Source organism: Mustela nigripes, chromosome 12 (genome assembly GCF_022355385.1).
Source record: "Mustela nigripes isolate SB6536 chromosome 12, MUSNIG.SB6536, whole genome shotgun sequence".
Lineage (NCBI taxonomy): Eukaryota > Metazoa > Chordata > Mammalia > Carnivora > Mustelidae > Mustela > Mustela nigripes.
In genome coordinates this window covers 147,318,377-147,330,333 of record NC_081568.1, presented here as the reverse complement: position 1 = coordinate 147,330,333, position 11,957 = coordinate 147,318,377, and the positions used below count along the sequence as shown (strand labels likewise).

The following is an 11,957-nucleotide window of genomic DNA, read 5'->3' as shown; positions in this document are numbered from 1 at the left end:
GTGCTGTAACCTTTGTTAGTGGCCTTCAAAAAGACTTAGTTCCTTTTTGTTGAGTAATTTACATCTGCGAATTTATCCTAAGAAATGATCTTGCCTTTTTCTTTGATCTAGCCTTTCTATGATAATCATAGAATTACATTTTTAAAAAAAGATTAGGGGCACCTGGGTGGCTCAGTGGGTTAAAGCCTCTGCCTTCGGCTCAGGTCATGATCCCAGGATCCTGGGATCGAGCCCCACATCGGGCTCTCTGCTCATCGGGGAGCCTGCTTCCCCTCCTCTCTCTCTGCCTGCTTCTCTGCTTGCTTGTACTCTATCTCTCTGTCAAATAAATAAATAAAATCTTTAAAAAAAATAAAAAAGATTATTTATTTGACAGACAGAGATCACAAGTAGGCAGAGAGGCAGGCAGAGAGCAAGGGAGGACGCAGGCTGCCTGCTGAGGAAAGAGCCGGATGCAAGGCTCAATCCCAGGACCCTGAGATCATGACCTGAGCCACCCAGGAACCCCAAGGATTTTTGTTTTTAAAGTAATCTCTAAACTCAATGTGGGGCTCAAACCCACAAGCCCAAGATCAAGACTCACATGCTCCACCAACCAAGCCAGCCAGGTGCCCCCATTCTCATTATATGGAAGAAAATCCCACGAAACTATATTAAAAAATAGGATAAATACCATCTTAGGAGTGTGGCCATATTGTTAAAAGGTCAAACATGATTTTCTCATGCATTACCAAGGGGGTCAGGTATTCCTTGTCATTTAGTTAAGACCAGAACTCTCAACAGCTATGACGTATTAAGAAGATACCTCCGGATGTTAATTATACCTCAATTAAAACAAAAATTTAGAAGAACAACAAACTTCTGGGAGGTGTCTTTGTGATATCTTGGAGAGACCAGCCAGGAGCAAAAAGTGTTGTCCTTACTTTTGAATCACGCAGAGATCCGTGCTGGACTCTCAGTCTGCTTGGGATTCGGGAGTCCCACATCATGGTGATTTCTTCTAGCATGATTAACCCTGCCTGTTCCTTTACAAATAGCTCCTAGTGCTCCTTTGCATTTGGGAGTTAACACCCTTGCCCAGACCTAAATAGCCGGTGAAGAGCTTTTCAAGATCGGGCCCTTCCCTACCTCTGGGATCCTATCTTAGATCACCATCCCTTTTTATTCCCCCGACATCATAACTGTTTTCGGACTCCAGACCGTTGCACTTCGGCAGGGACACGCGGCGCCTGGAAGTTTCCATGGCGGCATTCAGAGAGGCCCTCGAGAACTGTCCCACGCTACCTTATTGTTGAGTTGTTTTAGGGCCCGTGTCCATCAGGCCTGAGCGGGAGAGGACAGGACGGTCGTTTTTCCGCAGTGCTGGTGGGACTCGCGAACCTCACTCATCTTGTGTCACGTGCGCACACGAGGAGACCCGGAGTCATCCTCCCAGTGTCTCCGCCCGGGAAACGGACCAGGCGGTACCTAGTTCGACTCGGAAGAACTGAGCGGGAACCCGCTGCGGCGAGCGGAGTCTGGCGCTCACGAGGCGCAGCGGGACGCGGCATCCGGCCACCCCTTCTCGTGCCAGCGCCCCGCGGCATTTAGGGCCCGCCTACCCCGGGGCGCCGCAGCAGGAGTCGCGGGGTACGAGTTCGTTAGGGCAAAAGCGGGGTACAGGACTGAGGCACGGGGACCCCGCGCGGGTCCGGGCCCCAGGCCCGACGGTGGCAGGTAAGGGGAGTGGGGCATACGCGGCTCGGACGTGCTCCTGGTGTTACAGGCCCCCCCCCCCAAGGAGAGGCCCAAGTGGTCAGGGGCTGGCTCTGCGGAGAAATGGGGTACAGGCGGCGCCAGGGCCGGGAGCGGCTGTCTCTTCAGGTCCGCCCAGAGCGCGGGTAATGGGCTAGGGTAAGCGCAGGAACACGTCCTCCTCACCACAACCCAGAGCTGGGGACTGCCTTACATACGGCCGCCCCGGGGAATTGATTGCCGCCATTCCCCTCCCCCACTCTGGCGGGTAAGGCGACAGAACGGTTTGAAAGAAGACGCATGCGCATGAAACTAAATCCTAAACCGCGGAGGCTCCAAGTTCAATAATCGCGGGTTGGCGCAGGCGCAAAAAGGCCCAGCGGGGTTTATGGAGGTGGGAGGGGAATGAGCCCAAAACGCATGTGCAAAATAGTGCGCTGGCTGGAGGGGCCCGGCTCCTGAAATTACGCATGCGTCTCAGCTCTGTGTGACTCAAGGGGGCGGTGCGGGCACCTAGTTGCGCGTGCGCAGAGCTTGTTCAAAGGGCCTTATTTAGGTTGCGCAGGCGCTTGCTGGCCATTTCTTCTCAGCCACGCCGAAGTCGTGTGTTCAGGTAAGTGTTTGTCGCTCTGTGTTTGCCGGCCAGGGGCCCCCGAGGGTGCCATTTTTGCAAGGATTGCCTGCCCCCAGAACTCTGTAGAGCCTGGGGGGCCCTGGCAAGGTGCGGGCTGCCGCTTGGAGCCAGGAAGAGCAGGCTGAGTAGCGGCGGGGCCGCCGAGGCCTGCAGGCCGCGTCGACTCTATTGTGTGAGATGTCGGAGGAGGCGGAGCGGAAGCGGCCGCCGCCATTTCCTTGCCTCCACGCTGGCGCTAGGCCAGGGCCCCCTCGGCTTGGGGCAGCGGCCCCTGATGTCTAGAGTGGCCTCGGGGGCCCGGCCGCTGGCCGGAGGGGTGTTGAGTGTTGGTATCGCCGGGGTTCGGGCGTCTGCACGGGCTCGGGTCTTCGTCGGGCCCCGCGGGCGGGCGGGCGGCTCGAGGGCGGGGGCCAGTCTGTTTTGCCCCATTTCCCGGTCTGACGCTCGTCCCCCGGCTTGCAGTTTGTGTGGACGCCAGGACGCCTTAGGAGACGATGATGTTGGGCACCGAAGGCGGAGAGGGATTCGTGGTGAAGGTCCGGGGCTTGCCCTGGTCTTGCTCGGCAGATGAAGTGCAGCGTTTTTTCTCCGGTGAGTTTGAAGCGGAGGCGGGAGTTGGCTGCTGGAGCCGGCCGGCGGGCGGGAGGTAGGGCCGGGGGGCGGGCGGGTCGGGCTCGGGGCGCCCCCTGGCGGGGCGCGGGCGGCAGACTTTCCCGCTGGGTGGCTCGCGCCTGGCCGTCCGCTGTTACGCAATGGAAATTGCGAAAGCCCCGCCCGCCCGCCCTCCGAGCCCTGTGGGGGGTGGGGGGAGTGCGGCCTCTCCAGCGGATTTTTTGTCCTCTTTGCCTACCCGTAAGCACCCGTCTTCCTACGGCTGTCTTTTCTGAAGGATAAATGGGATTTTTCTCCATCTTGGGAAAATTGTCCAGTTAACTGGGCAGATAATGCTAATAATCTTTTGCGAATCCTTAAAGTACAGCAACTTTCCAGTTTCTGTATGTACCGGAAGCGGGGCTTTTGACTTAATTTGAAATGTTACTAATTTCAAAAAATTTTCCTGATCCAGATAGAGTAGTTGTGAAGAGTTCTTGCTCCACTAGTTCTTGATCTGGCTTACAGTTGAGGACACTGCAGCCCAGGGAAGTTCACTTGTCCACGTAGCTTCTTTCCAGTATGCAGGTTTCCTGAATAATTTTTACCAAAATGTCCTTGTCCACATTGTTAGTGTGAGTTTAGAGTGATTCAGCTATATTTGGTAGAAACTTACAGGTTTTGGAAGGACACTTGTAGGATTGACTTACAATCTGAATTTAGCGTTGGTAACAGAAAACGACGTGTAAAATGAGAACCAGGTACACTGGAAGCCACCTTGCAGTGAGCAAGACTGGGTTTGGCTTCAGCTGTGCAGCTTGGAGCATTTTAGCTTGCTAACATTGATCCCCTTTTAGGTGAGTATGGGCCCTGTTATTTAGATTTGCAGGAGAGATTGTATGTTGCTGCTAGTAAGGTAAAACCATCAAGTGCCCCAGACCAAAACTTGAAACCAGACTCAGAAAATGGCATAAAATGAAATTCAGACTTGGATGTTCAATGGAGAGGACTTGGAGATAACTTTGATGAGAAATTGCGTGAAGAAAATCCAATACAATGGGAAGGTGTCCAGGGAATAAGAACGTTTGGGGGAAGATACGGTTTAAGTACTGGACAGCAGCCCTGGGAGTTGGTACTACAGTCAATCTAGGCTTTGTGGTAGCTTGCTTTGTAGCAGGGAAGTGAACAGGCGTTTCATCTGTATCATCCAGAGGTGGTTTTTTAGTTTTAAATTCTGTATTAACGGTTGTTTTCTTTCCAGACTGCAAAATTCAAAATGGGGCTCAAGGTATTCGTTTCATCTACACCAGAGAAGGCAGACCGAGTGGCGAGGCTTTTGTTGAACTTGAATCAGAAGATGAAGTCAAATTGGCCCTGAAAAAAGACAGAGAAACTATGGGACACAGATATGTTGAAGGTTTGATTTATGTTGCCCTAGTAACAGTAAATAAAATATTAAACACATAGAGCTCTATCTTACCCCTTCTGAATTTTAGGTATTTGACCGCATGGAAATGGTCAGCTAAGGGAGTTTATGGCAGCTCTTCCTAGATTAAAGACCCAGGAAGTCTGAACTTTGTTCTCTAACTTTCCAAAATTGACTAATTCTAAGCACCTTTTTCAGTATTCAAGTCAAACAACGTTGAAATGGATTGGGTGTTGAAGCATACTGGTCCAAATAGTCCCGACACGGCCAATGATGGCTTTGTACGGCTTAGAGGACTCCCCTTTGGATGTAGCAAGGAAGAAATTGTTCAGTTCTTCTCAGGTATGTAGTTGTGTTTGATGCTGAGCAGTGAGTTCTGGCTAGCTTCTGGCAACATGTGATTTAATAGACCTTAAAGTCCATTAGCTTAGGTACTTAAACAGGTATGAGTATATGCAGATGAATTAAATGTTTTCTTCTTCCTGGAGACCTTCAAATAATTTAAGCCCATCTTAAAGGTGGAAATTAAGTACTTCCAAAATGCTAACTTTGCTTGTATTTAGTGTTTGTAGTTCAGAGTAGATCTTTGAGGATTGTCCTCAACAGCTTAACTACTTTCCTCACAATGCTGTTCAGCAAGGTACTTCAAGGTAAAGGTAAGATCCCTTAACCTTAGATTAGTATCCGGTTGTTACTTCTGGCAAGTGCCTGTGTCTTAAGACACATTGGGTCATGGGCCCAGAAATCTCTAATGGTCTGATTCTCTTTGTGGGAGAAAAAAAACTTTTAGGATTGGTTTAGACAGGGAATTATATGAACTTACTAAAAGTCAGTCTAATGTAGGAGTAGTTTGAATATAGTCTAAGTATCTGAAATACATTGTTTTGAAATTATTCTGGGCCTAAAGTATTTGAATGTTTTTATGCTGAAGAGCTGATAAAATTGCATGTTTAGCAGAATGTTAAATCTTATTTTAAGTAACTATATTAATGTGATAAAGTGGAATTAAGAACAAATCCTTTCATGGTTCAGTGTAGTATGTGATAAAATCTTAGATATGTATCAAGTCCTAATATTTTGCCAGAATTTTTGAAATCAAGTCTGTTCTGATTGTTTTTGTCTAAATTGGTGAGAATTGAATGCTATCTGTCAACGTTAAATATGAACATAATTTCATATCTTCTAGGAAAGTGCTTTAAGCCCTTTTTGTAAGCTTGGGAATGTATCCACGGAAAGGATTTTTCATAGACGGAATTTCCAGAAGTGAATCATAACTACTGTTAGAGCATAAGAGTGCATGATTGTGCTGTGTAGATCAGTTGTTTGTTGAAAGTTTAGATTGTATGTTTGTCAATTATATGACTTAAAGCAATGTTTCAATTTGTATATAAAATGTTTAAATGTGTAATTTTTTTTAAAAGTTGAAGTTCCACTAACTTAAAACATTGAAATATAAAATGAGGTAAAAAGTGTGTTTTAAGTTTAGTAACTGTTGTATTTTAATGCTTGAAACTTGATTAAATTCTTGTGTAATTCTCAACATTATTTTGCATAGATTAGAGTGTTAATTGTTGAATTCTTAATGCATCCTGTGTTTCAAGTGTTTTTTGTTTGTTTTTTTTTGTTTTGTTTTGTTTTTACATACTATGCCATGGGGTGTGTTAAGAATTGAGTTATACTTTGTAATAATGGAACTTCATATTACTGCAATGCATATGTAAAGAGTACTTGTTGAAAACATACCATTCGCCTAAAGTTAAAATTCTGGTTTATTTAAAGCTATAAGAAGAATCATTTCTGGGCTTGTGATGTTAATATTGCCCCCCTACTGGGGTTATTTGTCCTTGGGTTGAAGGGTTGGAAATCGTGCCAAATGGGATAACATTGCCGGTGGACTTCCAGGGGAGGAGTACGGGGGAGGCCTTCGTGCAGTTTGCTTCACAGGAAATAGCTGAAAAGGCTCTAAAGAAACACAAGGAAAGAATAGGGCACAGGTGGGGATGGATGGTTGGTTGGATTTGTCACTTTTCTTATGGTAAACAGTTAAATCCATATTCTCTCTGCTTAGAAGGAAGAAATCTATTTTCTAGTCCCAATTAATATTTTGCCACAATTTTCAAATTTTCTGTGTAAAGTCCCATAATGCATTGAGATTAAAGTTTAGGTTTTAAAATTGTCCCCAGTTAATTTGACCTCCCTGACAATATTGCAAGATTCCTAATTCTAAACAGTAGAGTTGAGAGACTATGGCTTTAAACAAATGTTAATGCAAACCTGGCTTTAGCTATAATAACACCCACCCAGTAAATTAATATTACCATAAGAAAATGTGATACTTTCTGATCTTGTTTTTAAAGTTGAAATGCAACAAACTTTTTCTTGCTGTATAAATATTCTGCATATGTATTAATAAGCATAGCTTTCAAGAAATTGTCACAAAAGGTTTTATTCTCTTTGCTTGTGACTATTTTTCATTGAAGCATGCGCTTACCTATGCTGATTCCTACTAAAAGCATAGGCCTGGGGTATTATTGGCGAAAGGAAATGTGTAGTGTGGGCTAGACTGTTGGTGGAGGCTGGCTTTTTAGCCCACTTGCTATACATACGGCCAATGGATTTAAGACCTGAAATGTTGAAAGTTGAGTGGAATTCTTTCCCTCCTAAGACATTTATTTCTAGTACTCCTCTCTACCCCTAAGGTTGGGCGCTCTGCCTCTGAGGAGTGAGTTTTACTCTATGAATTTTACGTTAAATCTTACAATTGAGTGAATTTCTGGTCATTGCCTATGCAAATATAAGAAATCTGGCTTTAAATATTAGTCAGTTTCATGGCTATGACTACATTGTTTTCTTGTGTAACTAAATACTTGTATGAAATGGACTAATGTTCTCTCTCCCTTCCCCTTCCCCTTCCCTCATGAATAATGCTTTAGGTATATCGAAATCTTTAAGAGCAGTCGAGCTGAAGTTAGAACTCACTATGATCCACCACGAAAGCTTATGGCCATGCAGCGGCCAGGTCCCTATGACAGACCTGGAGCTGGCAGAGGGTATAACAGCATTGGCAGGGGAGCTGGCTTTGAACGGATGAGGCGTGGTGCTTATGGTGGAGGTACGTGAGGACATGCAGGCATCATTAGATCTGTTCTCCTGTAACTGTTTTCATTTGGTTGATTGTACTTAATGTCTTTCAGGTTATGGAGGCTATGATGATTATAATGGCTATAATGATGGCTATGGATTTGGGTCGGATAGATTTGGAAGAGGTAAGGTAAGAATTGAATTTCTCAACTGAAGGATGCTTACACTCTCGTCAATCTAGACCTCAATTACTGTTTTTCAGGAATGTCTGATCACAGATATGGGGATGGTGGCTCTACTTTCCAGAGCACAACAGGACATTGTGTACACATGAGGGGATTACCTTACAGAGCTACTGAGAACGACATTTACAATGTAAGTGTAGGATAAATTTACCAGTTGTCTGGTTCAGGATAGCAGTAAAAATGTGGTTCTTAATCTAAATCTAAGTAAGTGAAACAGTAGGTTATAAATTGTGCTTTTTTGTAATGGTAGATCTTTGACTTCGTTCTCTGAAATACCTTGTGTTTAGTTTTTTTCACCGCTCAACCCTGTGAGAGTACATATTGAAATTGGTCCTGATGGCAGAGTAACTGGTGAAGCAGATGTTGAGTTTGCGACTCATGAAGATGCTGTGGCCGCGATGTCAAAAGACAAAGCAAATATGCGTAAGTGTGGTTTTAAGTTTCTTGGGGTCTCTCTAACAGATGGTTGAGTGACCAAGGTTTGTGATAAATAGTAAGGATATATGAGAAAAATGCATTCTCCAACAATGGATTAGTTTTTTGGTGTGTGTTGAAAAAGCATGTGGGTTTTAGAAATTAGTGTGATTGTGAAAAGGGGTTTGTGATAACCTGGTCTTTGAAGTATATCCTTAATTGGCAAACTTAAAGCAATTTAGGTGAATGTTTCAGAAGGCTGGTTTTTGAAACCAGTGTAATCAGCTGAGAAGCAGCTAGAATTTTTTTTTTTTAACCAAAAGTATTGAAATTCACATGTTGTTTGAGAACTTTAAGTGCTTATCTTCTCTTTCACCAACAAACACTTTCAAACTTTTTTTTTTCTCATTTCAGAACACAGATATGTAGAACTCTTCTTGAATTCTACAGCAGGAGCAAGCGGTGGTGCTTACGGTAGCCAAATGCTAGGAGGCATGGGTTTGTGTAAATATCACTTTAGTGTCTTTTTTTAAGCTAACCTTGTATGCCTTTTCTCTCATTTCAGAACACAGATATGTAGAACTCTTCTTGAATTCTACAGCAGGAGCAAGCGGTGGTGCTTATGGTAGCCAAATGATGGGAGGCATGGGCTTGTGTAAATATCGTTAGTTTTTTTAAAAACCAAAACGTTTATATCTATATAAGTCGATTATGTAAGTTAAGTTAATTTATATTTTAATGAGTTTAGCATAATTAAGTTAATCAAAGAGGTTTCAATTTGAATTTTGTGTCTGGCTTATTTAAATTTTTTCCAGTTAAAACTGTTTAGATAACTAGTTTAAAGTAGTTTTGGGGGAGGGGACTGCAGAAACTAGTGAATTGTCTTAAGTATGAAGTAGAAGTTTAAAATGAATATTTAGTTAAAAGCACAAGGTCAGTAAAGTTTTGGGCATGGTTAATTGGGCATAATTAGGTATTCAGTGATAGCCTGTGTATGACCTTTCAAATTATGGGGGGAAAACCCCACTAAATCCATTTAAGCAGTATCCTAAGGTGTTCTCAAAATGCCTCTACTTAGAGAATTGTGGATTTAGTCCTGCTGATGTGCATACTGTTGGCCTTTTGGTTTATAAGTGTTTGTTTAGTTCATATGGGTAGAAAGGTAGTTTGGTCGTAGGCAATAGGCAGAAGGAGGCAGAGGGTTGTAGTGATATCAGGTCAAGACTGGAAAAATCATAGACTTAGAATTAACAAGCCCGGTACCATCAGGTACCACATTACATATGGAACCAAGGTCCTAATGTTCTCTTAACTTAACAGCAAACCAGTCCAGTTACGGTGGCCCAGCCAGTCAGCAGCTGAGTGGTGGTTATGGAGGCGGCTATGGTGGCCAGAGCAGCATGAGTGGATATGGTAAGTGTTTTTTTATGTACTTGAAATAAGTTTTAGGGAGGTTTCTTTAGTTTGGGGAATATGCAGGCACCTTTTTGGCGAAACTGGGTTAATGTTTGCTTTTCATCCAAATGTAACTTTTGTTCTTGATAGCTTAATTTTCAGCACCAATCATTGGGAGGGGGAAGTGTTCTATATATTAAAACTAGTCATTGCAACTTGGAATAATGTCGAGCCAGCAAACATCTGCCTCCATTTATTAAAAAATTAAACTGTTGATTTTTTTTTTCTGTCTTTTGATTAGCATTAAATCCATTTTAGATGGAGGGAGACTTTAAAATAGTAGAATGGTGGTTGGGTTTAGGACCGTATTTACTAGTCAGTTTTATCCTAGGATTGCTTTTATTTTTATTTTTTTTTCAATTGGTCTAAAGAATGGTGATTTTGGTATTATAGTCTTACCCTACAAAATCCTTTTGCAGACCAAGTTTTACAGGAAAACTCCAGTGATTTTCAATCAAACATTGCATAGGTAAATATTTTCTCAAAAAATATAATTTAAATTCCCAATAGCAAATACTGATATGTTGTAATAACACTATTTCTATAGCAGTCAATGGCTCTGACTTAACTCCATGGAGGCTGCCATTTTGGGCACAGTGAGTTGCCTTTAGTCCCAACTTTTGTCGTCTCACTCCCTGCCCACCATCAGTAGGAAAAGCAAGAGACTGCCCCTGTCCTCCCTATTCATATATATGCCATTCGATGGACACATTGTGAATGTTTATGGTAAATTTTTTTTAAAAATGCCTTGCTTAGCTTTAAAAACAACATGAAGTAATTTTGCAATTTTTGAAAAACACTAGTTTTCCTTTAAACTTAATTTTCTATGTTGATCCTGAAGCATCCAGTTAAATGGTAGCACAAGAGTCTGGCAAGTTGGTACTGCAGAAAAAAGGGGTTAATTGAGACTTGTTTGGAGTCGGGAGTCCCCTTTCCCAAACATGCTTCTCGCCACTTGGACAGCAGCCATTTGTACTCGTATACTTTTTAAACTTTTTCTTGGAATGCTATATTTTATTTGGCTGATGATCTGATGATTCTGCTGACTTGTCGCATTGCTCTCTCTGCAGGCAGCCAAGGAGCAGTGAACAGCAGCTACTACAGTAGCGGAAGCCGAGCATCTGTGGGCGTGAACGGAATGGGAGGGATGTCTAGCATGTCCAGTATGAGTGGTGGATGGGGAATGTAACTGATCCTGATCACTGACTCTTGGTCACTGTTTTTTTAAAAGAAACAAAGTTTAACAGTTTTGCAATACAAGCTTGTGATTGATGCTTACTCTAAGTGGAAATCAGGATTGTTTTAAAAGACTTGAGGTTCAGTATTTTTGAACACATCTAGGATGTAACAGCTGAGTAAACTATAACTGTTAAACAATTTTCAGCTTTTTCTCTAGTTCTATTGTAGGATGTACTTAAGCAGCAAGTGTATTTAGGTTAAAGCAGTTGAATTATGTTAAATGTTGCTCTTCTACATTACATTGAACACTGTTGGGATGCATGTTGAAAGACATGCTTTTTTTGTAAAACTCAATATAGGAGCTGTGTCTACAATTAAAAGTGAACACATTTGGCATGTTTGTTAATTCTAGTTTCATTTAATAACCTCTAAGGCACGTAAGTTGAATTTTTTTTTTTTTTAAGTTAATGGGGGACTTTGAGACGCAACACCATACGTTAGGATTTTGGTCTTGGTGTTTGTATGAAATTCTGAGGCCTTGATTTAAACCTTTCCTTGTATCGTGATTTCCTTTTAGGTGTATTGCGCTAAGTGAAACTTGTCAAATAAATCTTCCTTTTAAAAACTGCACTTTGTCTTGTCTGTGCTTCAGTGTCATGTGGACTGTTTCTTGGTGCTCTCTTCCTGCCTGGGGCATAGGTGACAGTGGCCCACATCTCTGGCGTGGCAGAGAGGCTCGGCAGCCGAGGCTGTTGTGTAGATGTCAGCCGACTCCTCTTCCCTCCGGTGCGACTGAAGGTAAACGTAGGTTTTAGGGACCCTTGTGGAAGGGCTGTGTGTTTGGCCTGGCTGCACAGGATCTAACCCAAAGTCCTTTTGACTGCTAAGCGCTTGCACAAAACCCAGGGAGAGGTGGCACTATTCTACTGCATGATCTGCATGTCCCCAGAGGCCCGTGGCAGGCGTGGCTGAGAAGGGCGTGCCAGAGGCAAGGTGGGGGGAACTCACTAGGTAGGTGATCTTCCCAAGCCAGTGGTGCCTCTGAAGTTTTGCTTACATGGAGCATGGGGGAGGGTTCTAGGAGCTAGCTTATAAATGGCTTTCAAATGGAGTCTTTTGGTCTTATTTTTACTAAAGAACAGGTCTACTTTCGGCAGAATTAATTCCTTACAGTGTCTGAGGTAGACTACCAAGTTGC

The 11,957-nt window shown here is 43.4% G+C and overlaps 1 protein-coding gene across 8 annotated transcripts; it reads left to right on the top strand.

Annotated features, from left to right (window-relative positions):
* The first annotated feature begins 1,466 nt into the window (after positions 1-1,466).
* On the top strand, positions 1,467-11,389 carry HNRNPH1 (heterogeneous nuclear ribonucleoprotein H1). 8 transcript variants are annotated; one of them, XM_059416160.1, is made up of 14 exons: positions 2,245-2,347; positions 2,831-2,959; positions 4,221-4,376; positions 4,584-4,727; positions 6,241-6,379; positions 7,319-7,497; positions 7,580-7,651; positions 7,708-7,841; positions 7,999-8,134; positions 8,540-8,599; positions 8,691-8,750; positions 9,446-9,538; positions 10,000-10,049; positions 10,651-10,739. In XM_059416160.1, the coding sequence occupies exons 2-13, from the start codon at positions 2,863-2,865 to the stop codon at positions 10,047-10,049; spliced, it is 1,320 nt and encodes a 439-aa protein (XP_059272143.1). In that variant the 5' UTR covers positions 2,245-2,347; positions 2,831-2,862; the 3' UTR covers positions 10,651-10,739. The 8 variants fall into 8 exon arrangements, with proteins under 8 accessions (XP_059272139.1, XP_059272143.1, XP_059272142.1 ...); XM_059416159.1 differs by having other exon boundaries at positions 8,691-8,780; XM_059416156.1 differs by lacking the exons at positions 2,245-2,347; positions 10,000-10,049 and adding an exon at positions 1,467-1,716 and having other exon boundaries at positions 8,691-8,780; positions 10,651-11,389.
* Positions 11,390-11,957: the final 568 nt, after the last annotated feature.